Here is a 27,152-nt window from a genome sequence, read left to right as displayed (position 1 = left end):
ATGCATTTAGTACTACATATGAGACATCAAAATAGACTATTGAACTATAATAAAGCATAAAGCAGTGTGATATTGGTATAGGAATAGAAAACTTGGCTAATGGGATTATATCACGGTCAGGTCCTCTGGAATTAGAAGTGTACGAGATTCATTTGGGAGAAATGCCTGTGAAGGACAAAAGAGAGGTACAGCCTTCAGACAACAATTTAGGTCTAATACCTAAGCAAGGAGAGAGGGAAGAAAGGAGGATTGGGTAAGAAGAGCCTCAGACTTTTTTTTTTTAAGCTTTTATTTATTTATTCATGACAGACAGAGAGAGGCAGAGACACAGGCAGAGGGAGAAGCAGGCCCCATGCAGGGAGCCTGACTTGGGACTCCATCCCGGGACCCCAGGATCACACCCCAGACCGAAGGCGGCGCTAAACCACTGGGCCACCAGGGCTGCCAGAGCCTCAGACTTTAATGCAAATTTTAAAAAGATTTATTTATTTATTTTTAAAGAGAGAGTGTGTGCACGAGCGGGAGGGAGGGCAGAGGGAGGGGGAGAGCGTCGCAAACAGACTCCCCACTGAGCACAGAGCCCAAAGTGGGGCTAGATCTCATGATCCTGGGATCATGACTTGAGCTGAAATCAAGTGTCAAATGCTTAACTGACTGAGCCACCCAAGTGTCCCAGACTATAGTGCAATTCTAAGAAAATCTCAGTCAGGCCAATGGAGAGCTCTACAGACTGCCCACTAGATGAGTCTCATTTTGGATAGAACTGGTCCAGCTCTAGTACCCCCACCATGTTCAGTCATCGGGAACAGTCCAGAGAGAGCACAGTTTCAGTGTGAACATTGTAGTCGATCTTGGAGGTGTGGCAGCTAGAGATTGTCAGCCAACTACACTTCTCAAAACAGGCTCTCTCCTGAAGGGGCATGTGAGCAGTGCTCCTCTGTAGCTGCCAGAAGTATGGTGTGAAGATTCAAGAACAGACTCATCTATGTATGTGAAACTCATTTATAATAAATTAGGCATTTTAAATCAGCGGGAAAAGATGGACTGTTCAAATAATTGACGTTGAAACAACTGGCTATCCTTTTGGAAAGAATTAATTTAGATCCCAATGTCATATCATCCTCAATATAAGTAAAATCTGGATGGAGAAAAAAATTATAAAACATTTGGAGAAAAAAATATCTTGAATGATCTTGGTGTGCAGAAGCCTCTTATGCAAAAGGCAACACCCAGAAGCCATAAAAGAAATGACTGAGAGAGATCTGATTAAATAAAAATTTAAAACTAACACGGAAAAAAGCATCATTAATAAAATTAAAAATCAGGTAATATATTTGGAGAAAATATTTGTACAATATGTAACAGGCAAAGGATTAAATGGTAAAATATATAAAGAGATCCTCCGCATTGATATGAAAAGATAATCCAACAATAACAAAAAAAGTCGAGAAGGATATTGACAGGAAATCTACAGAATAAAGATGAGTGGCTAACTTACATAGGAAAAAATACTTCCACTAACTGATTATCAGGAAGTGGAAATTATTGAGCAAACCAGATGGGCAAAAATTAAAAATAATGCTAGTATATTTTTATCCTAGTATATAAACTATTGCAGGGTAGCTGGGAAAGTGACTATTTGGCTTTTTAGCCTCTAGGGGAAGTGGGCAAGAAAGAAATGGCTTTAGAAATAGGTTTTAATGTAGTGGACCTTCAATATTTGCCATTTCACCAGTTAAGAGAATGGGAATGGTTGTACCAACTGTAGTATATTCTTGCTAAGAAAAACTTTATGTAGCAAATGAGTCAAAACTGATGTGGAAAGATTTCTCAAGATGAAAAACAATACACATAACCTGATTTCCTGTATATTAAAAAGAAAATGTAGCAGTTATCTCTGAGATTGGAGGAGGAATTGAAGTAGAGGAGGACCTTCAAGATGTACTCCATGTTTTGGGGGGACCTCACTGGCTCAGTTGGCAGAGCATGTGACTCTTGATTCGGGGGTTGTAAGTTTGAGCCCCACATTGGGTGTGGAGATTACTTAAAAATAGAATCCTTAAACAAGGATTTACTCTATTTCTGTATTATTTAAGTCATTTACATTAAACTCCTTTATTTCTTGAGAGATTATAAAAGACCTATTAAGCAATTACTGCCCCTCCTCCAAAAAAAAAAAAAAAACAAGAAAACCCTTACTCTCTTCTTTGTCCATGGAATCCATTTACCATTTTTTTTTACATAATAGCCTTTCATTTTTCTTTCTCCTCTATGCCCCTCGCTGTCTTCCATTTCTATTACTTTGTACCTAGTTCATTGCAATGGCCTTCTAACTGATACACCTCCAGTTTTTCTTTACCCCATTCCTGCAGTCCACAGCCAACTTACTTTTCCTAAGACCAGCTTGACCTCAGTCATCCCTCTGCCCAAAAATCCTTTATGGGTCCCCCAAAGAGTTCAGAGGAATGCTATCAAGTGTTCCATGGGAAAAGAGTTCTGTGGTCTGGTGAATCTGGGAAATGCTGTGATTAACACAGGTAAAGAAAGATTTCTTAAGAGTGAAATATCTAGACTTTAAAATGCCAGTGTGCTAAGGGAACTTCTAAGGCGGAGAGAACTGTGTAATTCTTCTCAATTTATTCAGCCACCCAATTCTTCTTCTGAATAATACTATTGACCTTGAGGACATACCTTGAGAAAAAAAATGTCTTAAAAGGGGAAAAGTTTATAATTATTCTTCTGGCATTAATGGCCTTCTGAACATGTTTTTTATCATCTGGTATCTTCTACTGGTCAAAATGAATTTCCTTCCTTCTTCCTTCAGGGGTCAATGCTAGTTCCTCCTCCTCCAGGGAGTTCTTCTTAATTATCTCAGGCTCTCTGAACTGTGGCTCTTACCACCAGAACTCTGATTAATTACAACTTCAGAACTCTCTGGTTAATTAATCTCCTCCTTTTCTTGGGCCCATTTTATTTAACTCACCCGAGTAGAGCTAGGACTGTGTCTTATAATCTGCAGTACATATAACATTTAGCTGCTTGAGAATGCTGTGCATCTCCCCCAATGTGGGTAATACTTACCTTTGCACAAGGCAAGTATCTAGCTTTAGGTAAACCTATTACTTCTACCATCACAGAAAGCGATGAAAACAGCACTGTATTAGTTTCTTATTGGTGTTGTAACGTATTACCACAAACTTGGTGACTTTAAACAACACAAATTTATTAGTTTATAGTTCTCTAGGTCAGAATTCTGCATGGTGGTCTCATTGGGCTAAAATCAATATATTTTCTGCAGGGCTGTATTGCTTTTGGGGGCCATAGGGAAGAGTCCATTTCCTTGCTATTTCCGTGCCTTTTCTTGTCTTCTAGAAACCTCTGCATTCCTAGGCTCTTGGCCGCCTTCTTCCATCTTCAAAGCCACAAGGGCTAGTTGAGCTCTTCTCACACCACATCACTGCCTCCTGTTTGGACATTTAAGGAGCCCTGTGACAAATTAGGCCCACCTGGAGAATCTAGGCTAGCTCCCTATTTTTTTTTATAAATTCATTTTTTATTGGTGTTCAATTTGCCAGCATATAGAATAACACCCAGTGCTCATCCGTCAAGTGCCCCCCTCAGTGCCTGTCACCCAGTCACCCCCAACCCCTGCCCACCTCCCCTTCCACCACCCCTAGTTCGTTTCCCAGAGTTAGGAGTCTTTCATGTTCTGTCTCCCTTTCTGATATTTCCCACTCATTTTTTCTCCTTTCCCCTTTATTCCCTTTCACTATTTTTTATATTCCCCGAATGAATGAGACCATATAATGTTTGTCCTTCTCCGATTGACTTATTTCACTCAGCTAAATACCCTCCAGGTCCATCCACCTCGAAGCAAATGGTGGGTCTTTGTCGTTTCTAATCGCTGAGTAATATTCCACTGTGTACATAGACCACATATTCTTTCAGTTGATTTGCAACTCTAATTCCACTACGTAACCCTAATTCCCCTTGGCCACATAATTTAACATATTCACAGTTACCAGGGATTGGGAAGTGGACAACTTCAGGAAACCATTATCCTGCTCAGCACAGGCACTCTTGCCCAAAGATCTAAATTGAAGGTTTGCATATAGGTGGTAGGGGATATGGCAGCAAGTGGGAAAAACATTTTGTGATAATACACAACTCCTTTCTTTCTTTCTTTCTTTCTTTCTTTCTTTCTTTCTTTCTTTCTTTCTTTCTTTCTTTTTCTTTCTTTTCTTTCTTTCTTCTTTTTTTTTCCCACTCTTTTCAAATACAGGGAGGCTCTGCTGTGAGATCTTTGGCAAGTCACTTGAGTCTTAAGACTCCACATTTTTCGCTAAAATGAAAATTGCCACTGTTTGCTGTTTGTTAAGTGAAATTATTATGGAGATGGGTTTAGCTTAGAGCATGACAAATTTGGGCAAAAAAGGGTTTAGCTTAAAGCATGACAAATAGGGCTCAAAAAGTTCTTGATGAATCTTGATGAGGAGGGTGGGCGAAGTTCTCTGAATGACATCTGGAGATAGTTTGAGAAATTTCCAGAGAAAAAGAGTGAAAAGCGCCTGCCCTTGAAAGAAGTTAGAGGTTGAAAATTGTAGCATAAAGGAATCAAGTTACATCGAAGCTGTTGAAGCTAGCTTCGACAAAGGCAAAGACCCAGATTAAAAAAAAAAAAAAAAAAAAAAAAAAGGCGAAGCGAAGAGGCTCCTTAGGAGACACCCAGGTGACAGTGGCTACAGATCCAAACGGCCCTCGTGGGCAGAGATTATCCTTTGAGAAATTCTGTCCCTGCTTCGTTCAAGGCCATACATATATATGTTGTATCACAATCGCTTAGCGAATAAATAAATGAATTAAAAATTATGTCAGGAAAGGAAAAGTAGACAGCCTCAGGTTCCACCGAGATTTGAACTCGGATCGCTGGATTCAGAGTCCAGAGTGCTAACCATTACACCATGGAACCGCCACAAGCGCACGGGCGCCTTCTGCTCCCTAATTCTTAGAGACCCCGCCCCCAACCACAGCCTTCCAACGCGCAGGCGCGGCTGACGCGCTTCCCAGCACCCCGCTTCCCCGCACGTCGGCGCGAGGATTGAGAGGGTGGCAAGCGGCGGCTCAGAGCTGGGAATCCAGAGCTGCATTCCCCATCTAAGCTTCTTGGAGCGGGGAGGAGAACTGGGGGGGGGTGGTGCAGAATTTGAAGACCGACACGACTCGGCCTCGCACCGCCCCTCCCGGGCTCGGGGGCGGAGCGTCGCCTCCCGGAAGTGCTTCCCCCGAGGGGCTGGGGCCTGCCGGAAGTGACGTAGCGGCAGGGAGGGGTTCTTTCCCCGGTCCGGCAGCTGAGGCTCGGCGCTCGGGTTACCCCTGCAGCGACGCCCCCTGGTCCCACCGGTACCGCTGCTGCTCCCGCCCCTTCGCTCCCCGGCCGCGCAATGGGCACCCGCGACGACGAGTACGACTATCTCTTCAAAGGTGAGGCCGTGGGCTGCCCCACTTTCCTCAGCGGGTCGGGGTCCGGGGGCCCCGGGGCACTGCCTTGGGGACCCGCGCGGGCCGGCCGTGCACCGAAGCCGGCCTCCCTCCGCCCTTCCCGGCCGTGCGGTGCGCGCCGCGCTCTCCCCAGGTCGGGGCGCCCTCCGCGCACGCCGGGCTCGCAGCGACCCCCCTAGGCCCTCGCCTGCCTCCGCGCCCCCCACCCCGTGCCCTTCCACGGCGGGCCGCCGCCTCCAGCTCGCCAGCGCTTCCCGGGTCCGGTGGCCCCTGGCCAGGGGCGCCCCTCCCACCCTGTGTCTTTTCGGGTTGGCGCCCCTCCCCCTCAGCGCCCCTGCCTGAGCCCCTGTGACCGGCCCTGCCCTCGCTCACCTTCCCGTAGGCGCACACTCCCACCACAGGCCCCCCCACCTCTGCGCCCTGCTCCCCCCGGACCGGCGCCTCTCGGGCCCGTGCCAGGCCCCGGTCGGAATCCGAGCGGGCCGGGGGGTCCCCACCCCTCCCGCCCCCATAGCCCCCTGGGTCGGTTATAACCTCGCACCGCCCCCCCCGCCCCCCCCCCGGGGCTGCTCGCTCTCTCCCTCCCTTTCCTCCCCCAAATAATCGGGACCTCTCCCGCGTCCCCCGTGCGACCCCGGGGGCGGGGGGCAGGGCAGGAGGGATTGCCCGTCACCCACGCGCGCACTTGTCGCAGTGACCCGACACACTGTTGGGACTTCCCATCTGGGCTTTTTTTTTTTTTCCTTTTTTTTTTCCTTTTTCTTTTCCCTCCTCCTCTCCCTCCCCAGCGGCAGCCAGCCCGGGAGAACTCCAGACTGCGAGCGAGAAGGGGTTGCGGATGGGTGGTGGCTGTTATCCTTGCCAGACCTGAAGGCCCAGTTCCTGAGCAGGAAAGGTTGTGCGCTGCACAAATACTCGCCTGCTTTATCACTGTGGACGGGTTGCTTCCTGCTGCAGCGCCGGGAGGATCCCGATCTTTTGGTGTTACTAGAACAGGAAGGGAAAGAGTCCCACTTTTTAGCCACATACCTTTCCCCGAAAGGTGCGGGGGCTAGGGCTACAGTTGTGTGCTCTTTGGTGGGATTTAATATGTATGACGAGATCGGGAGACCTGTTAGTGCCCTTGGACAGAACATACTGGAGGGTGGGGAATGGATAGAAAGAATTGCCTATTGGTTCCTCAGGAAAGAATCCCGATAGTTGGTATCAACAAAAATAAAGGGTACAGTGTTTAACCAGAAAGAGTACGGTAAATGCTCTTTTTTGTTTTGTTTTGTTTGTTTTGTTCCGTGAATGCGCTCTCACTCAGATGCTCTTTCACTGCTTCTGAATTAGGGCAGCCATCAGTATAGTATGCTGAACAAAGATCATTACCAGAGAGGAAGAAGCCATTGCTATTAAGGCTTTACAGTGGAGGGTGGAGTTTTTTTTAAAAAGAGTGTTAAGCATGGTGATGGTTTCTGACCTTGCCATTGGGTGCTAAGAATGATTGACTGAAGGAAGCAGGAAACACTGCTTTACCAATACTTTGCAAATCTTAACCACCACCTAACTCCTCTGGGCTACAATATTCTGTAAATATAGGGTGAGTACAGGGTTCATCCTTGCTCCCCCATAGTGAGTGGAAAGTCATCTGCAGAGAAGAGCTTACTTAATGCATTTTATAAATACAAAAAGGAAGCATGGGTTCTTTAGCATACTCTTTGCTGAGGGCATCTGAGGTCATGTGAAATTACTTAGGTGAGGCCCTAGAGACTGGTGTTTAGTCCTTAAAAGATTTCTTAAAATAAGGTACAAGGCAGTAAGCAGCTAGCTATCTTTGAAGTGATTTAGAACAAGATGGACTAGCAACTCACAAGTCTTTCTCCTGTTTGATGTGGAGCTTGACTGTTGTTTATAAAAATCATTCCCCACCCCCCCCACACCCCCACTAAGAATATTAATTGTCCTAGATTGGTTTAAGGGATTTTAACTTAACTTTGAGATTAGACCATCCTAACAGTGATTGAGGGCAGGGTGCTTTGGAATCACGCAGGCTTGGATTCAGATTCTGACTCAGGTCTTAAACTTGCTTTGTGACCTTTGAGCCTCAGTTCCCTCATCTCTAAAAAGGAAATAATACCTATCTCTAGAATTAAATGAGACTGGTTTTGAGGATTCAGTAAGTGATAATAATGTGAAGAAAGTTCTGTGGTTCTTGTCAGCTTTTTGAACCTTAAATCTTCATAAGAGCATTCAAGTATTATGAAAGAAATTTAAAAGCAGGAACTTTTAAAGTATTTTATGTTTCCATTTTGTTGTACATTTTGCTTCTTAAGATTGGGTCTTAAAAAGATTTTGCTGAGAAGAATTTCCACTTTTTTAAAGCTCTTACAGGATATGAGTCACTTTTTTTTTTTTTTTACTTTAGTGCTGATTAGTTAGCCAATTTTTTATTTATAGAGTTATATCTTAAAGCAAAGCAACAATAATTCCATTTTAAACTAGTTTCATTCTTCAGAGGTTTAGTCACTGAGATGAGGTAGGCCCTTCTACTTGTAAGATTGCTTACCTATCACACCTTCACACTTTGAGGGAATTGGAAGTTAGTTTGTAACTCTAACCAGTTGAAGGACAATTATTCTGTGTTATGTATTTGTTCTTGAGCATTAATCTTTAGTTAAGCTCAACAAGGAGACTATTGGTGTGTGTATGGGTATTTTATTTTTTAAAACTTGACTTTTTATTTCAAAAGCTTTGATTCTGTAAGTATGTATATATAATGTGGTTATGGCCCTGTGGGACACATAAGCGAAGCAGGCATCAGTCATATTTCCTATTGGTGTTGTAGATGCCATTTCAGAGTCACATTTTTTGAAAATATCTAGATACATATTCAAGATATTTTCAATCTAGTTAAAGGTCAGTAGTAATTAACCATCAGCTGATTGTCAATGGAAAAGATCTTGGGAACTTTGCTGTCTTGTATCTTGGTAGTTTTTCTTTCACAACTTTCGGTTGAGTAACTCACATTCTGTTGAATCTGGAAAAACTTGTCTAGACTAAGGCTTTATTGGTGTACTAGAATACATTTTATTTTCAAGACTTGTGGTGAGGTAGGACTATGAATATAGCTGAAGGAGTAGAAAAATCTCCCCAGTTTATTTTTTATTTTTTAAAAGATTTTATTAATGTTTTTGAGAGAGAGTGCAAGCTAGCAAGCTTGAGGAGGGAGAGAGGGAGAAGCAGACTATCACTGAACAAGGAGCCTTACAATGGTCCCAGGACCCCAGGATCATTACCCAAGCCAAAGGCAAGATGCTCAAGTGACTGAGCTACCCAGATGCCCCCCAAGTTTTATAAAAATCAGTATGAAAATTAACCGTTTTCCTTTCAGATGTTAACATTTAGATCTGATATACTCTGATTTCTTGAATTAAATTTTGGTCCAGTACTTTAGCTTGCAAGAGAATATATAAAACTTAATGTGGTTGGAGAGGTGGAAGTTTTTATTAAATAAGGTATAATTTATATGTATATTCTGCTTTTATGGCAGATCTTTTATGAGCCAAATTTAATATTAGGTATTAGAATGGTATTTAAAATTTAGCAGGGAAGGTTTATTACCAAGTGGTAATAAACATCGTTAGGTTACTTTAGAAATGCTATAAGTGTTTAATACATAGATGCTGTTATTTATGTTTATATCATCATACATACTCCCCCCCCCCGCACGTGCTATATAGATGGATATAGCATAAAATGTTTAAAATGGGAAGTAAACTTTTAACCTAAGGTACTAGTTAAGGAAAACATTTGGAAAGTCACTGCACATTCCTTTCTTGAACCATAGGATGTGATCATGTAGTTTGTCACATTTTTAAAAAGCAATCGTACTTTGTTATCTTAATGAGAGAAACTATTTTGGTTAGAAATTGAGTCTCTGAACTTTTGTGTTTGGTTTTTCAGCTATAGCCAGTAAATTCTCTTACATTGCTTGAGTAGTCCATTCTGGTTTGCTTTTATTTTTTTGGTGACCTTAAATGTAACCCGTCTTGGTTTGGTTTCTCATTTGGTAACTGAATAGAACCAGCTTTCTTTACTGTGTTATTTCTTAGCATCTTCTTGGCAGCACTATTCTTAACCAGTATCTTCTGGTGTCTTTCAAGATATAATCCTTTAACAAGTTGTTAGTCTATTATTCTGGCAACCCTGTCCATGTCTAGTTGAGATAATTATTTTATACTGTATAAAGCATTCATGAGACTTGAATTATTTTCAGATAAAGGCGCTATTTTTTATAATGTTAAAATTATTATATTGAAGGAAAAAATGCCTTCACTATCTTTATGCTGAGTGGGGAGATAAAGAGCATAATCATTTGTTAACATGGAGGTCAGAAGGGAAGAAACCAGAACTTGAAAGTGCTAGAGTTTTTGTGGGAGGGAGGTGTTCTTTGGGTAAGTTATTTAATTTTCCAGAGACATTGTCATTTTAGGTGTCTTTTTGATTTTAAAGTGATTGGCTCCTGAATTATTGATATCTGAATGTCTATGAAGTAAACATATTTTAACTTTTTGATTTCTCCCTTTTTCCCTATTCCCACCTCAAATGAGACGTTTACACCTCAGTGCTAGTGTGGGTTTAGAAATGACTCTCAAAGGGTTTCCTCAGCAGAAAATTAGGCCTCTTGCACTAAGAGGCAACAGTGAGCGTATCCTAGCAAGAGGGTAGACTATTACACTGAAACTGGGATTCTCTTCTGGTACACCTGGGTGGCTCAGTGGTTGAGTGTCTGCCTTTGGTGCAGGTCATGATCCCGGAGTCCTGGGATCGAATCCCTCATCAGGCTCCTTGCAGGGAGACTGCTTCTCTCTTTACCTGTGTCTCTGCCTTGCTTTCTGTCTCTCTAATGAATAAATTTTAAGAATCTTAAAAGAAATAACTGCAGTTTGTGCTTCATGGACTTACTGCCACCTGGATGATTTCTTGCTGAATCAGCTAATAGAGGAAGTCAGAAAGATATGCATTTGATAATGTACTTCATCCAGGACTGTCCAGAGGCCAGCTTGTATCCGCTCTTGTGGCAAGGAAGGAACGCATAGTAGACTCTCTTTGCCCTCTGACCAGAGTGCGTTGAGCTCTTAAAGTTTTTACCTACCTCTCCCTCTAACCACCAAATCCCAGTCTCTTTAGTAAGGCATGGTCTTAGTCCTTGGTGTTACTCTCACATGTTTGATTTTCTAGTCTTGGTACCTGAATCAGCTAGTAGGAAGGACTAGTAGTCAACAGTAGAAATAAGTCTTATTTCCTGAAATGCTGATTGCATTTTTTTCTTTTGTAAATTTTTTTAGCTCATGTTCTATAAACCTGTGAATTCATTTTGTTCTTTAAATTCAGGTAGAAATGCTTTAGAACAAGTGAACTGCCTATTTCCCCATTGCTTATGAAATTCTTAAGTATAACATTGTCTTGGGTGAAAGAAAAATCCTCATGTATTTGGTTAATAAATAAACTGCCTCCATTAGTGATCATAGGAAATAAATTCATCTAAACCAAACTTGTTTTAAAAAATTAAGTCATAACAGAAAGTGTGTGCCCTCTGCTTTGGCTTTTACTCAGAGTAAGTCAAGGATTATTAGCTTCGTAGGGCTCCTGTTAAACTTAATTGGGGTATCCGTTTTTGTAGGGTCTCTAGCATCCTGCCTATCGGATGAATGTAGCTGTGAAAAGGTCCTTGTAGTTTTTGTGATCTGGGTGACAAAGTTTGTAAACCTGATGCCTCATATGGTAAATGTGTTTCATTTTGCCCAGGTGTGAGTCCTGAAGTTACACCCAGTCTTTGATTAAACTAAGTAGAACATTTTCATCCTTTCCATCCTTTCTACTCACTGATATCCTTTGTTACCTTCATGTATGATACACTTTAATATCACAAATTGTGTATTTGGTGTAGGATTTATCTTTCATGTTACTATCTTGTATGGTAATAAGGTTGGTATAGCATTTATGGTAATTAATCAGAGTCCAGTAGACCTGTAATTAAAATTGCATATGTAAGACAGGATACTGTATTTGTACTAAGCAGATGATGTGTGGAAGTTATTATGTGGGTAGAAACAATTTAAAAAGAATAAATTGGTTTTATTGATTGGTAACAGGTAAAGAACATGGGCTATTTGCCTTTCCTGCCCCCATCCCTTGTAAAAAAAAAAAATCAGATGTTCTGTCGTTTTTGCTTTGAAGCGTGGTAGTATTCTGAACGATGTCTGCCCCATTCATTGACATTAAATTCTTTGTCTTTTTTTCAGTTGTCCTTATTGGAGATTCTGGTGTTGGAAAGAGTAATCTCTTGTCTCGATTTACTCGAAATGAGTTTAATCTCGAAAGTAAGAGCACCATTGGAGTAGAGTTTGCAACAAGAAGCATCCAGGTTGATGGGAAAACAATAAAGGCACAGATATGGGACACGGCAGGGCAGGAGCGATACCGAGCTATAACATCAGCGTAAGTCTCATAGTTTTTAAATTCTGAGAAATAGACTGCCATCAACTGAATTAGCTAACTTTTGGTATTGGAAAAGGAACTTTTTTTTCCTCTTAAGAATTCCAGTATTAGGATTTTGAAATGTATTTATAAATGTGTTTTTAAAAATATATAATCTATATATTTAGTTCTTCTCAGTATTCCCTTCCATCTTAGCATTGTTTTCTAACATTAAATACCTGTTTCTGTTTTCAGATATTATCGTGGAGCTGTAGGTGCCTTACTGGTGTATGACATTGCTAAGCATCTCACATATGAAAATGTAGAACGATGGCTGAAAGAACTGAGAGATCATGCTGATAGTAACATTGTTATCATGCTTGTGGGCAATAAAAGTGATTTGCGTCATCTCAGGGCAGTTCCTACAGATGAAGCAAGAGCTTTTGCAGGTTAGTGATATGAATTTCATGGTATTACAGTGATTCTGTATTTTTAACTCTTATTTCTTACAGTTTTGATACTTTTCCAATGACAGTAATCGCTTACAGTAGTTTCAAAAAGGTAAACGTGAATACTCAGCAAGGATTGTTCGGAAAGTTTGTGATGACTTTCTTCCTTAATTTTGAGTCATTAAAACACTAGTATTTTGAGTTTTTGCTGCCAAGAGTTGAATATAAATCTTACTTTCTTTCCCTGGAAAGGGTAGATGATATCTCTCAGTTTATTTTGTGCTTCCTGTCTCTTTCTCTGTTATGTCAGTATTTTACCAAGGCTGCTCTATGTGGGTCTGAAAGACAATGGCCCAGGGAATGTCAACAACCAACAGGGATGTGGCTGCTTAGGAGTTACAACTTTTTTGATTTAATGGAGGATCTGCCTATAACTCCTGTTTGGAATAGCCTACTAGAAGGCAGCATTCTTGGCTAGTGAAAGTTTTGACTGTCTACTAGTGATTATGCTGTGAATAAAGGTTTTTACAATAGTTTTTTAGTTTTCCAGGCAAGAAGCTTTATTTCAAATAATATAGTTAAAGAATTCTAAGTGAATAGCACCTACTCATCCATGTTCATATCATAATTCTGTGGTTGATGGAGAAGGACAGTAATGGATGGAAATAACTGAGTATTTGATAAGTTTACTACATTTTGAATAACGTCATTCATTGGTAGTGTATAGATGTAACAAGTATTTTTTAATTAAGGAGGCAATGAAAATTTTTCACTGTTCTTTTTAATATGCTGAAGTGTAAATAGAATGATGCCCTTATTGCTCAAGAAATTGGGGAGGACTTAGGTTATTTTCCTTTTGAAGGCTAGAATGTATTACATCTCTTTCATAAAATTTGACAAGACTGAAGTTTTTATCTCCCCCCCTCCCCCCAGAAAAGAATGGTTTGTCATTCATTGAGACTTCCGCTCTAGACTCTACAAATGTAGAAGCTGCTTTTCAGACAATTCTGACAGGTAAGACTTGAATTTTTAGATTATGCTAGTGGGAATTGGAAGTTTGAAGAATGTAATTTAAACAAATTAGGAAACCTATATATCACACTGAGAATAACTATCATTTGAGACAAGAGCTATTTAAAGTACAAAATTAGTTAACAGGGGATCCCTGGGTGGCGCAGCGGTTTGGCGCCTGCCTTTGGCCCAGGGCGCGATCCTGGAGACGTGGGATTGAATCCCATATCGGGCTCCCGGTGCATGGAGCCTGCTTCTCCCTCTGCGCCTCTCTCTCTCTCTCTCTCTCTCTCTCTCTCTCTCTCTCTCTCTCATAAATAAATAAATAAAAATTTAAAAAAAAAAACAAAATTAGTTAACAATTCTTCCTTGCTGAGCTTTAATCATCCTAGTTTATCTGGTTTGTAATTAGGAAAAGTACTTTGAAAATAATTTGTTTACTTATATTATTGCGTCAGTCCAGTTATTCCATACTTTATGGTCACAAGTACAAAGTAATGGTTAAAGGCATTTTCATAAGATACGGAAATCCTGACTATGGGAAGATAGAAATGTCCTTTGAAATTTAGCAAAGAAAAGGCTTGCTTTGTTCTGATACATTATAGAAGCAGCTAGGGGAAAACATATTTTTAAGAATTTAAATGAAAAAACAAAAAGTAAAACTCTCTTGTGATGTAAAAGAAGCAAGGTGTCCTCTCTGGAGAACAGTGAGTAATTGCATATGGAAAAGTTTAAATAGGGGATGCCTGGGTGGCTTAGTGGTTGAGGCCCAGTCCCTCATCGGGCTCCCTGCCTGCTTCTCCCTCTGCCTCTCTCTTTGTGTTTCTCATGAATAAATAAATAAAATCTTAAAAAAAAAAAAAAAAAGTTTAAGTAGTGGAAAAAGAACAAAGTTCATGCTGTTTTAAAATTAGATGTGCAGATCAGGTCAATCTTGGATTTCAAGGCTGTATTCGTGTTGACTCATATTTACTCTGACTTTATTTGAATGACCAACTTGTCAGCAAGTTTAATCTTAATTCTCTAGTAAGTAGTTTGATGGGTTGTATTAAAGTAGTTTAAAATTATATTATTTTTAAGAACTCGTGTTGTAAAGTGTAGGCTTACTATATACCGTAGTCTGATATGACTTTCGAACAGGTCTGTATGGAAAAATGGTTAATAAGTTTCCAATTTTATTTGTTTATTTATTTAAAAGATTTTATTTATTTATTCATGAGAGAGGCAGACACATAGGCAGAACAAGAAGCAGGCCCCTTGGGGAGAGCCCGATATGGGACTCAATCTTGGGACTCCAGGATCACACCCTGAGCCCAAGGCCGATGCTCAACCACTGAGCTACCCAAGTGTCCTGTTTCCAATTTTAATATAACAAAATTTTAATGTATTCTTTGTATGTAGTACTTGCATTAGAGGTGAACAGATTTTAACTTTTATTTTTATTTAAAAATTTTTTAAAATTTATTTATTTTTGTAGAGAGAGCAAGTACAAAGTAAGGAGGGCAGAGGGAGAAGGAGAGAATCTTAAGCAGTCTCCCAAGGAGTCAGATATTTAACCAGCTGAGCACAAAGGTGCCCTGATTTTTTTATTTTTAATTTTCCCAAGTTTTTATTAAATTCCAGTTAACATACAATGTAATAGTAGTTTCAGGTGTAGAATTTAGTGATCTACAAATTTTAACTTTTAAATATCATATTTCAGACTTGAAATATGTAGAGAATAAAGCCTAGAATTTAAGAGCATGGTCTTAGAACCCTGATTTGTGTTTTAGTCCTGGCTCCTTCAGTTACCATTGGCTCTGTAATCTTAAGCAAATTACCTAACTTTTCTAGGTCTTAAATTCTTTATCTGTAAAATTTAAATATGTTAAATTAAAATCAACATTAAATTAAAAATAAATAGTTTTGTGTTTTTTTAAGAGGGCTTATATTTATAAATACCTTGTGGTATGATTTGACTTACCTGTTATGTTGTGACTTAAAGGTTTTTATCTCTGTAACTCACAGAAAAGAGTTGCCTGTTAATGTGAGACATCTACTCTAGACTCCAAAAATGAATTCATGAGTTCATACATGTGAAAAATACTTAACTTATACCTAGTACAGAGTGGACATTTGATGAACTAGTAGCTAAATAGCAGTTAAAGCATGAAAAAAAATAAAAATAGTGATGATTCACATACAGTAGGTATAATAAACAATAGTTGATTAGAATTATTTTCTGTTAGGAGAAAAATAGTAACTATAATAGAACTGGTGCTGAGGTTGGATTAAATAGTCTCTTGGAACACAGTAGCTTTCCCTTAGAATCTTCTGTTCAAATAAAAAATCTTCTGTTTCATTAGACTATTGCAAGCAAGATTTGATTAATTATTGCAGTGTATTTGCAAATCCTACTTCTTTTCTTTACAACCACTTGTGCAGATTCTATTAAGTCAATTATGTAGAGTACTAAATTTAGACCTAGGAGTTGTAGGTTTTTACTTTTTAGCATTTTGTTCCCACTCCCTGTGTAACTAGTCACTGAACTTCCTGTGTCCTCAGAGTTGCACTGTTTTAAATAATAAGTGAGTTAAGTCATCTTGAGGGTCTGTGAGTCTCAAGGCCTCCGAAAACCTCGTTTGAAAAAATTTTTTAGTGCTTGTTGAGATATTTTTTTATAGTCCCATCAGATCTCCTGTGCATTCTAGATTCTAGCCCTTTCTGATCTCAGTTTCTAGACTATTCTGATATTAAGTGAAGATGAGACCATCTGCAGTTAACTATTGTGTGTATCATTTTGTAACATTGAACTTAATTAACTCAAACATGAGCTAACTAATCAATAAGTATGATATATACTTCAAATTGAATTGTTTTGTCTTTTTTTTTTTAAGATTATTTATTTATTCATGAGAGACACAGAGAGAGGCAGGAGCCTAATGTGGGGCTTGATCCCGGATCCCAGGATCATGCCCTGAGCCAAAGGCAGATGCTCAACCGCTGAACCATCCAGGCGTCCCAGAACTGTTTTGTCCTTAAAGATGAAGAACATTTGGCCATTTTTCTTAAAATTCATTCTAGATTTAACATATGCTACTACTGCTTAATGTTGCTTAAAAGCAAATAAGACTTCAGCTTCACTTACTACCATTTTTCCTCTCTATATTCACTATTTTCTCAGCTTCCTTGGAGCATAAATCTCAGTGTTGATCTGTGGGATCAGAGATCACTGCATGTGGAGCAGACATCTCTGTTGTTTTGCATGTGCTAGGATGTTTGTTTTAAACTTCTCTTTATATACCAGTAGGAGTATTAATACTTAGAAAAAACAGGAAGGAATGAGGTGCCTTGGTGGTACAGTTGGTTGAGTGTCTGACCCTTGGTTTCTGGTTGGGTTGTGATCTTGAGGTGGTAGGGTTTAGCTCCAAGTTAGGTTCTGTTCAGCACAGAATCTGCTTGGATTTCTCTCCCCCTCTACCTCACCCCTACTAAAATAAATCTTAAAAAAAAAAAAAGAAAGAAGGAAAGAAAGAAAAGAAAAGAAAAGAAAAAAGAAATGGGAGGACAAAAAAACCCAGTAAAGATAACAGTAATCTCATTAAGTTTAATTCTACCTTGAATGTTAACAGCATTAAGGGAGCATTTACATGGTGTTTTGATGTTGCTGGAAGAAAAAATCGTTTTTTCATTTTCAAGTTGGAAAATTATGTTAGAATATTTATCTGTTTTATTACTCCAAAGTTCACTGTGTTGCTTGTTTAGAATAGACTCCTGGCATTTTTGGCATCCATGAATTTGACAGTAACTCCATGACAATTTTGCTGGTGATGATTTTTAGAGATAGTTGGCTAGTACTTGAGTGAACCTACTAGATTGCTCAGCCTCTGCATTGCTGTGCAGTTCTGTTTTTTTTTTTTTTTATCGTCGAGTTCATTAAGGGATGTTTTTAATCCATACTTTCCATACTCTTATTTTTTCTTTTAAGTTTGAAATTTGACAGTTTCAGACTTTAAGTTGTGAGGTGCCTGGGTGGTACAGTCAGGCGTCAGACTCTTGTTTTCAGCTCACTTCATGATCTCAGGGTTACGGGATTGAGCATCAGGGCTACATGCCGAGCGTCAAATCTGCTTGAGATTCTCTCTCCCTCTGCCCTTCCCCCACCAACACACATTCTTTCTCTAAGATGAATAAATAAATCTTTAAAAGAAGAAAAGTTGCAATAATAGTGCAAAGAAATTATAAATACCCTCACCATATTCCCCAAATGTTGGTATTTTACTGTATCTGCTTTATTCTTTTTTCTTCCTCTTGCTATATACTAATTTTTTTCTTGCACCATTTCATACTAGCAGACTTGTTGCCTCTTGCACCTAAGTACTTTTCAGTGCATATTTCTTAAAAACAAGGATGTTCTCTTTAATAACTGTAGTGCAGTTGCCAAAAATCAGAGTTAGATAGTAATCCATATCAATGTTTAGCTACAGACCTTGTGCAGATTCTGCCATTTGTTCAAATTATGTCCTTATTAGCAAAAGAAATTGAGAGATCACATCACAAATTGCATTCAGCTTTCCTACCTCTTTCATCTCCTCTAATCTGAACAGATCCTTAATCCTTTGTTTATTGATATATTTTGTTTGAAGGGTACAGGTCATTTATTTTGTAGTGTCCCTCAATTTGCGTTTGTCTCATGATCCCTCATAATTAAATTCAGATTATGCAGTTTCAGCAAAAATACCACAAAAGCGATCTCAGTGTATCCTATCAGGAGGTTGTGATATTAGTTTGTTGTATTCATTACTGGTGATGTTAAATCTGATCACTTGGTTAAAGTGGTAACTGCAAGGTTTCTCCATTTAATTAATAAGCCCAAGTCATTAGTTATTGAAGACTGAACTCTTAATTTTATGGCTAAAGTAGTGAGAATCATTTAACAAGGGTTTTTTTTTTCTTTTAATGTAAGCTCTACTCTTAGCATGGAGCTCAATGTGCGGCTTGAATGTAAATCAGGACCTGCACTGAAATCAAGAGTCAGTTAACTAAACTGAGCCACCCAGACACCCTGAGGTGTATTATTTTTGTTCTTGGCATGTGACAATTTTTCAAATACATGCCAGTATATAAAATCAGAGCATTTTTTTGATGTTCAAGAAACTTAATGGTGAGCAGAGTGTTTGTAGAAGACCTAAGCAATTTTGACTTAAGCTGTAGTGGAATACTCAGCTTTTGTTATTTTTACAATTTTTGGAGAGCGCAAAGATTTTTAGCTCTTTTTGTTCCCTAGTTTAGAACAATTGCATTTAACTTCCTTAGAGTGTACTTTGCAAATTGCTTCATACTTTATTAGAGTATGAAGAGAGTATGAATAGAGAGATAGGCATGTGTCTTTTTAATTTAACTTTGCTAGGTTGTATTTAAAACTCTCTATTAATATTTTAACTTTCTATTTAGATCTGTAAGAGATTGTGTCTAACATAGGAACAGCACAGCAGAATTCCTTTTCTTTTTAACCTTGCCTAGCCTTTGGACATCTGGAAGAGGAACTGTACAGGAATTAGTGTATCACATACATCTGGTTCTAAAGGAGAACATGCCCTTGAAAGAGGAAAATATTTGCATCTGGTTTACCACGTTACTTACTAGTCCTGTTTCCTTTCCCTCCTTAAATAACCTCTAATCAGATAGCACCTAGTGGGTACCTGCTTCCTATTTTCTTATCAAAGTATTTAAGTGACACACCCAGCCACAGGAGATGTTAAATAAATTACTTGAGTAGTTTCTTAGTGCCCATTCTACTTGAAAGAAAATTTTCTTTTTCTTTCTTGATCAGCACTTTTCCTATTTTCTTTACTGCTTTGGCATTTTCATTAGTGGACATCTGTTCGGTGACTGGAACAAATGTAGCAGTAATCCATTTCCACGGAACTGTGTAGTACTTGCATACCAGTTATACAATACTGCTCAAATTTCTTGCTTTGTAATGAGATCTCTTTAATATTTAACTTTCTGTTCTTTGAGAACTCTTTCTTTTCCACTCTTCAAGTATTTGCTTTTCATATAAGAGTCTGCAAAATATTTTTTGTTTTGGCTCCTCTAAATCTCCAAAACAACTTGTAAAGAAGTTAAATTTTGTAGAGGGTCACATTTAATCATGTGCACTTAAAAGAAGAGCCATCCAGTTTGGGATTAGGGAGAAAACATTAAAGAATGACTAGTCAAGTTTTACATTAAGTCAATAATTGTCTTTATTTCTTAGTCACTAGCCTGATTGAATGAGTGTCTTTCCCTCTACCCTTGACACACTCCAGTTCGATCTCTGCAATGAAAAGAATCTAAATGAAGAATACATAGCCTTTTTTTTTTTAATTTAGTCAGTAGGCTTTCTTAATTTTCTCTTCTTCAGCTTTTGAGAAGTACTATCAACCTTCTCAGACCCAAATTTTAGCCGACCTCCTCCCCCCCCAAAAAAAGTAAGGAAAGGTACGTTATATCTGTCAGTGTTTTTGCTAGTTTATACATTCAGTTGACTATAGCTTGCTCTTGTTCAACTTAAGAGAAATTAGTTCTTAATTTGGAGAAAATAAATTCATTTAACACATTTCTTTTTCTCTATCTTTTGGTAATGGAAAGTGTCTAACATACCAAAAGTAGGACAGTATCCTCAACTCCCATGTAGCCACCAACAACCATCAGTTCATGACCAGTGTTTGTTCCACCTCTTCCCTCCCTTATTTTTTGAAACAAATCCCTGATATTACATCATTTCAGTTGTAAACATTTCATGATGTAGATCTAAAAGATTGGGGCGTAAACCCAAAGCAACAAAACCACTAAAAAATTGGCAGCAATTTCTTATTATCATCTATTATCTAAACAATATTAAAAGTTCTTGTCTCAAATTTTTTTTTTTTTTTTTACAGTTCAAATTAGAATCCAATCCAAATGATGTTACTACATTACAGTTGGTTGACATGTTCTTGGAGCATTTTGAAAATAGACTTCTACTTTCCCTTTTTTACCCTATAAACAATTTTTTTAATTCCAAGTATTATAGGAATAATACCTTATACCCTTCCTTTAGGATCATCACTTTACTATATTTGACTTATTTACATGTGTGTATATACTTTTTTCCCTCTTTACTCAGTCTTTGGAAAATAAATTGTAGACATTCTCGCACTTCACAAGTAAATACTGAAGCATTTTATCTCCTAAGTACAAGGCATTATGAGTAATCACAATACCATATCATATTTAAGAAATTTATGTTTATGTGGTATTAGCTAATGTACAGTTCATATTCTTATTTCTCCAAGTGTACTAATAATTCTTTTATAGATTTGGTTTTTACATTTTAAATGTCAATTTGGCCAAAGGTCACACATTGATGGAATTGTTTCATATCTGAGGTATTATCAAATAGAGTAGCTACTGGGTACAGGTTGTTATTGAGAGCTTGAAATAGGGCTAGTGGATTGAGGAATTGGATTTTAAATTTAATTTAAATATGTACTATATTGGACACTATAGATGTAGAACATTTATCCTCATCTTTTATTTATTTATTTTTTTAAAGATTTTATTTATTCATGAGAGACACAGAGAGAGGCAGAGACATAGGCAGAGAGAGAAGCAGGCTCCATGCAGGAGCCCGATGTGGGGCTTGACCCTGGGACTCCAGGACCACGCCCTGGGCCGAAGCAGGCACTAAACCGCTGAGCCATCCCGGGATCCCCTATCCTCATCTTTTAAATGCATTTTTATAACAATAAATGTTTTGAAGACTCTTGGCCAGTATTTTTGGAAAGTCCCTCCATCTGAATTTATCTAAATGTTTTCTTAGGATAAATTCATTTTAAGCATTTTTTGGCAGGAATACATAGGTATCCTTTGTAGGAACACATTGTGTCTTTCATAGTACATCATAATAGGCACATCATGTCAATTTATCCCATTTTTAGAATTCCCTTACCTTTGAGGATTTTTTGTTTTGTTTTGAGGGAGAACTGGGAGAGTAAAGATAAATAAGATACATTCTCTGTAAGGAATTCATAATCTGTCAGAGGGAAATACTTTTAGGCAGTGAAATAGAAGACCAAATAAAATGGGTTAAATAGGGATGCCTGGGTGGTTCAGTGGTTGAGCCTTTGGCTTAGGACAGGACAAGTCCCACATTGGGCTCCCCTTGAGGAGCCTGCTTCTCCCTCTATGTCTTTTGCTTCTCTCTCTGTGTCTCTCATAAATAAATAAAATATTTTAAAAAGGAAAAAAATAAAAAGTTAAATAAAGATGCTGGGTGTAGAGGAATTTAAGAACACTTATTGGACCAACTAGTTACGTACCAAACCCCTACTATATGCCATGTGCTGGAGGTACAGAACTGAATAAGGTAGATAGAGTTCTTGTCTTTACAGAGTTTAGTGTTCAGTGGAAGAAGTAGACACGGTTTTTATGTTTGTATAGTTAGTTTTGATAAGTATCATAAAATCTTAAGTACTCTGTTAAAAAGTATTTAATTACAATTTAACTTAGGTCAGGAGGCATTGATAGGCATAATCTTTCCCTCCCTTTCTAAGAGTCCTTTGGGATTTTGGCATGTTTATGAAGTTCTGCACTTCCTTACACAGCCAGGAAAAATATTAATGTATCTCAGTGCAGATTTATCTTTATTTTTCTGTGGCGTACTGTATCAGTGTATTTACAGGATTTTTGATAAGGGTAGACTGAAAATATTCTCATGGTTTAATTTTTGTTTTTTTTTTTCATGGTTTAATTTAGATCTAATCCCATAAACTATGTAATCTCTTTAAACCAAGATTTATTTGACTGGTGAACCCTTTCCTCTGAAAAGGAAAATCTTTTTTTGTCTTTTCCGCCCTTACTCTAATCGGTGGTTATTTGAAAATAAAACTTTAAATTTATGCTTTCTTTGTTCAAATTTATTTGCAGTCTTTTTCTGCAAATCTGTTTTCTACTTCTGTGTACTTTTATATTAACTATTAATGAGTTTATTCACAGTGAGTATTGCTGTTGTTTTGTTTTTTTCCAGAGATATACCGCATTGTTTCCCAGAAGCAAATGTCAGACAGACGTGAAAATGACATGTCTCCAAGCAACAATGTGGTTCCTATTCATGTTCCACCAACCACTGAAAACAAGCCAAAGGTGCAGTGCTGTCAGAACATATAAGGCATTTCTCTTCTCCCCTAGAAGGCTGTGTATAGTCCATTTCCCAGGTCTGAGATTTAAATATATTTGTAATTCTTGTGGTCACTTTGTGTTTTATTACTTCCTCATACTTATGAATTTTCCCATGTCTTAAGTCTTTTGATTTTAGCTTTATAAAATCATCCACTTGTCCCGAATGACTGCAGCTTTTTTTCATGCTATGGCTTCACTAGCCTTAGTTTAATAAACTGAATGTTTGGATTCCTCAGTTATTGTTTACTTTTCATCAAGGAAGCCTGTCACTGTAGGACACATTTAGAACTTGATCACTTGAAGCTCAGACCTATTGGTCTTGATCAAATCAAACTAAGAAGACTTTAGAAGAAATAAGCTACCATTTTGCCACAGAGCAGCTTATAAGGAGCAGCTTATATCATACACTCTTCTCTCAATGCAGTGTATATTTCCACAAATCTAAGAATTGCCCTATACACATAGCAGGATTTTGAGAGCTTGAAAATTTTCCATTATTCTGGAAATCAATTTCTAAAATGCCTTAATAGGGTTAAGTAGTCTAGTAAATTTTGTTTTTTAATTTTTGTAAGCATCAAAGTGATTAGAGAGGGGGACAGTTTTTTCTGGACGAGGATTATGTTAATAAACAAAAGCTTGTTATATGGTTTCAGTAGCAGTGTGGTTATGGAGCCATATTTAAACCAGGCTGCCTGGCAGGCTGGGAACTCGAGAGACTAGTGGAATTCCATCTGCGATGCCTCTGTTGCACATGATTAGGCAGCCCAAATCCTTGAACTCTAATTTCCCAGCAGTAGATTATGTGGCATTTTATTGCTCAGGCAAGAACTGGTTTAATGCTGTTAGTATCAAATTGTGAAGTGTTAATTTTGTCCTAAAACCTTCCAGTAAATGAAATGCAACCAAGTTTTATCACCATCTCTATCAGCAGGCATGGATAATTATTTTAACAATGCTGATTTTTGAGTTTTGCAACATATTGTGGAATATAGTCCAGTTGAATATCTGGTTTCAGTATGTCTAAAGAATTTAGTGAGAGGTTAATTTCTGCTCAAGTTGTACCACTTAAAGGCATGTATTCTTTTAGTACGTAGTACCTTGAGTTTAAATAGAATGCATTTAGGCATTATTCAAAGCTGAACTACTTTATCCCCCCACTACATTATTGAAATCAGTGGAGCAACTAGTTTCCCATTTTAAATGTGCACACTAATACTGAGTTTTACTTTCTTGTGGATAATATTAAGCACTTAACTCTGCAGTGTTCTGAAAGTTGTGTCGATTGAATTGATACTATTCAGGATGGTGGAATATCCCCCAAGTATAAAAATGTATGTGTGTGGGCTTGCATAGATTACTATGTTTCATAGTTAATCTGTCTTTTGCAGTGCTCATGACGTGTGGGGCACACGGAAGGCATTGCTGTGGTCATTCTTTTTGGTTTTCTTCTGTAGCCATTTATTATTTAGAGTATTGGTTGGTTATGAAGATAATATTATCTATTTGTAAATCGCTACTTTGTATTTTATGCATGCTCTGTAACTTGATTTATTTTTATTTTTATTTTATTTTTTAGTTATTGATTTGGAATATATTCACATTCTAATAAACAGTTATAGGGGGACTATTCTTTATGTTGTCAGATTACATTTTTCTTTTGATGCTTTGGATATAGCCATGGAATATTTGATTCTGATCAGCAAGAGCATAGGTCCTTGCATTACAGAGTAAACATTGAATTGGAGGCATCATTGTGTAAATTCAGCTTTGATTTTAGACATAAGGTTCAATTATGCTTTTCTTAGAAAACATATCACCAAAAACATTAAGGAAGTAATCTTTGTACTTTCCTATATTACATTGTCCCCAGACCCAGGAAGAGGCATTTACTCAAAATTGGTAGTAAATCTTTGACAAAATTATTTAAGAGAAAGAAACTCTAGGTAGTGAATTGAAAATGAATAACTTTGAATTTTTATCAAGTATAGACTTAATGTTGCTGTGGGCATGGTTGGATCTTAGGAGAATTCTAAGAACCCTTTAAGTAGTAGTAGAAAATGTCTTTGATTGCTTAACAGTGTCTTTATTCTGAGTAGTATCTCAGGAGACAAATTGTCTCCAGTAAGAAACATTAAGTTTTAAAATATTATGACAGTTTAGGGCTCAAGGCAGTTTAGAAGTGTTTTGCTGCTTGACTCTGCTTTTCAGTTATTTTAACTTTGAATTGTTTTTTAACCTATTCTGAAAAGCCAGTTAGCCATCTCGACTTGATTTAAACTTGTATGTCATTGGTCTCAAGTGCTTTTTATGATTTTTCTTTAATAGTAATTATAACTCTGTAGGGGTAAATTATCTTTAGCCATTGCATTATTGTATGCTAAATTCTAAGAAGGGGTGCTAGCTAGTGACTTACACCAGGGGTCTTTTTAAGTTCTGAAAGGTTCTGCAGAAAATCTAAACCTCTGAGTTTAGATTGCCCATCAGAACTAGTCCTTTTTATTACATCATTGGGAAAACGAACATCTTAATTTTGTCTTCAGTAATTTGTATTTACAAAATACTAATGCTCTCAGTGGTTTGAATGTTGTCATAACTTCTGTGTACCTTAAAGAGAAAAAATTGTTTAGACAGTTTTGGCCAATACCAGGAGCAGAATAATTCAAAGGTTGGGTTGTTTGATAATTAAGAACTTATTCCAGACTGTTAGGTTTCAATTTATGGAGTTTTGTTTTTGTTTTTTAAACATGGAAAGAAAATAGAACTTGGTTATTTGATGTCTTACAAACATACTAATAAGCCTGAAAAAAATTCAAAACAAAATATGAATTATGTATAAGTACTGTGCATGGCATGTATTTCCTGTGTGGGGGAAAAAAAAAACCAAGACCATGAAAGGACCTTCTTCTACTACATGCTTTAATGGGAAGAATAATAGGCTAGTGCTAAAAAGAGAAGGGCTGAGTTTTGTTATCTTGGTTGGGTTGGCACTGATACCAGGCCCTTTCTCGGATTTGACAGGTCACTTTTTCCATTCACCTAAAGGATATGCCAAATAAACTAAAGTTGTCATTCAAATGTTTTATTTATTTAAGGATTTTATTTATTTATTTGAGAAAGAGTGAGAGAGCACAAGCAGGGGGAGCTGCGGAGGGAGAGAGAGAAACAGGCTGCTCACTGAGGGAAGGAGCCTGACCTGGGGCTTGATCCCACCACCCTGGAATTGTGACCTGAGCTGAAGGCAGACGCTTAAGCAGCTGAGCTACCCAGGTATCCCAGTCATTCATTCAAATGTTTTAAAGAATGGTTGTATTTCCCTAAACTATAGGAGGCCAAGGGTAACAATAAAGTAATATAGAATGTCATTACAGCTTCTGTAAATGAGGTCATAGGCTAAGAAATTTTAATTGAAGTATCCTTTTCACTGAAAATTGGAGTATAGAGAAAGAATGTCTGAAGGGACATTGATACTAAGCATATATTAGAAATATGCTAAACTATTTGCTTTAAAGGCTGAAAGTGGCAAGTATTAATAGAGTAGTGGACTGGGTGACAAAGACTTGGATTCTAGTCACAGCTCTTTTAGTCATTTTACCCCTGAGCGCCCTCACCTTCTTCCAGTTAGTGAGGGGAATGGGTTAGATTATTTCTGGAGTTCATCCCAGCTCCAATTCAGTAATTCTATGAATGAACTCTTCAGGTACTAGAGCCAAATTATTACACATTTGAACTCAAGTTTAATAAATAAGTAAAAAATCACTTTGCAAAATGTTTTTGGTCTTATAATAACATGATTAAAATGTTATTATTTCCATGTTAACTCCATTCCATAACATGAAAGCTTTCAGAACATTTGCAAAATGACTGTCATTTTCAATAGTATGTATCAAAGTATCATATCCTAAGGGGGGAAGAGCACTTGAGGGGCTGATATGTCAACTGTAAATTGAGAACTGCTTGTTTTGGCTTTTACTGTTAAGATTCTGCTGGCTTTTAATATATACTTTTAAAATATATTCATGTCTGAGAGAGAAAACTTTTAAAAACATTTTGTGTTTAATTTTTTACTATTATCTCTTGTAGGAATCTGTAAGAAGGTAGAGTAATCCACAAAGCTAGCTGTCCAAGAGAACCAGTGATTAAATCCAAGTACATAGGTTTTTGTGGCAAAATACACATGATATAAACATTATTTTGCTGTTAGTTTAGTAGTCTAACCATCTGAATTCAATCATTCAGCATAGAATTGATAGGTCCCAGCACAGATGACCTATTTATTTGCTGTTATCTACTTTGTTACCAGTACTAGTGAAGGTAGTGAAAATTAGTAGTCAGTAGGATTCCTTTTCTGTGTTTGAGTCAGTGGAACTTAATTTGCCTCTTATCCCCATCACAATGAATAAGTATATTGCTTTTAGATTTATTTCCCTTCACAACTTCCAGTCTCAGCATACCATTGTCTCAAATCTCTCTAGGGAAGTGGTACAGATCCTTGTCTTGTCTTTGAGAAGTTGCTGACCACTGTACTAGCCTCTCTGCCAGAGCATT

At 37.9% G+C, this 27,152-nt stretch overlaps 1 protein-coding gene and 1 non-coding gene across 2 annotated transcripts; one reads left to right on the top strand and one right to left on the bottom strand.

The window, feature by feature from the left end:
* Positions 1-4,897: 4,897 nt before the first annotated feature.
* TRNAQ-CUG (transfer RNA glutamine (anticodon CUG)) lies at positions 4,898-4,969 on the bottom strand. Its single transcript has one exon. It is a non-coding gene; the product is annotated as a tRNA-Gln (tRNA).
* A 340-nt stretch (positions 4,970-5,309) lies between these two features.
* RAB11A (RAB11A, member RAS oncogene family) lies at positions 5,310-24,236 on the top strand. Its single transcript, XM_055320046.1, has 5 exons — positions 5,310-5,481; positions 11,790-11,985; positions 12,220-12,413; positions 13,347-13,427; positions 22,456-24,236. Exons 1-5 carry the CDS (start codon positions 5,442-5,444, stop codon positions 22,593-22,595), a joined length of 651 nt encoding a protein of 216 aa, XP_055176021.1. The 5' UTR covers positions 5,310-5,441; the 3' UTR covers positions 22,596-24,236.
* The last annotated feature ends 2,916 nt before the right edge of the window (positions 24,237-27,152 follow it).

Source organism: Nyctereutes procyonoides, unplaced genomic scaffold (genome assembly GCF_905146905.1).
Source record: "Nyctereutes procyonoides isolate TBG_1078 unplaced genomic scaffold, NYPRO_anot_genome, whole genome shotgun sequence".
In the NCBI taxonomy this organism is placed as follows: domain Eukaryota; kingdom Metazoa; phylum Chordata; class Mammalia; order Carnivora; family Canidae; genus Nyctereutes; species Nyctereutes procyonoides.
This window is presented reverse-complemented; position numbering and strand designations above follow the sequence as displayed.

Bases quoted from the DNA above. Each gene is read 5' to 3' on its own strand.
- RAB11A (XM_055320046.1), top strand. From the start codon at position 5,442: ATGGGCACCCGCGACGACGAGTACGACTATCTCTTCAAAG. The intron at 12,414-13,346 runs GTTAGTGATATG...CCCTCCCCCCAG, and splicing joins TGAAGCAAGAGCTTTTGCAG to AAAAGAATGGTTTGTCATTC. The intron at 13,428-22,455 runs GTAAGACTTGAA...GTTTTTTTCCAG, and splicing joins TTTTCAGACAATTCTGACAG to AGATATACCGCATTGTTTCC.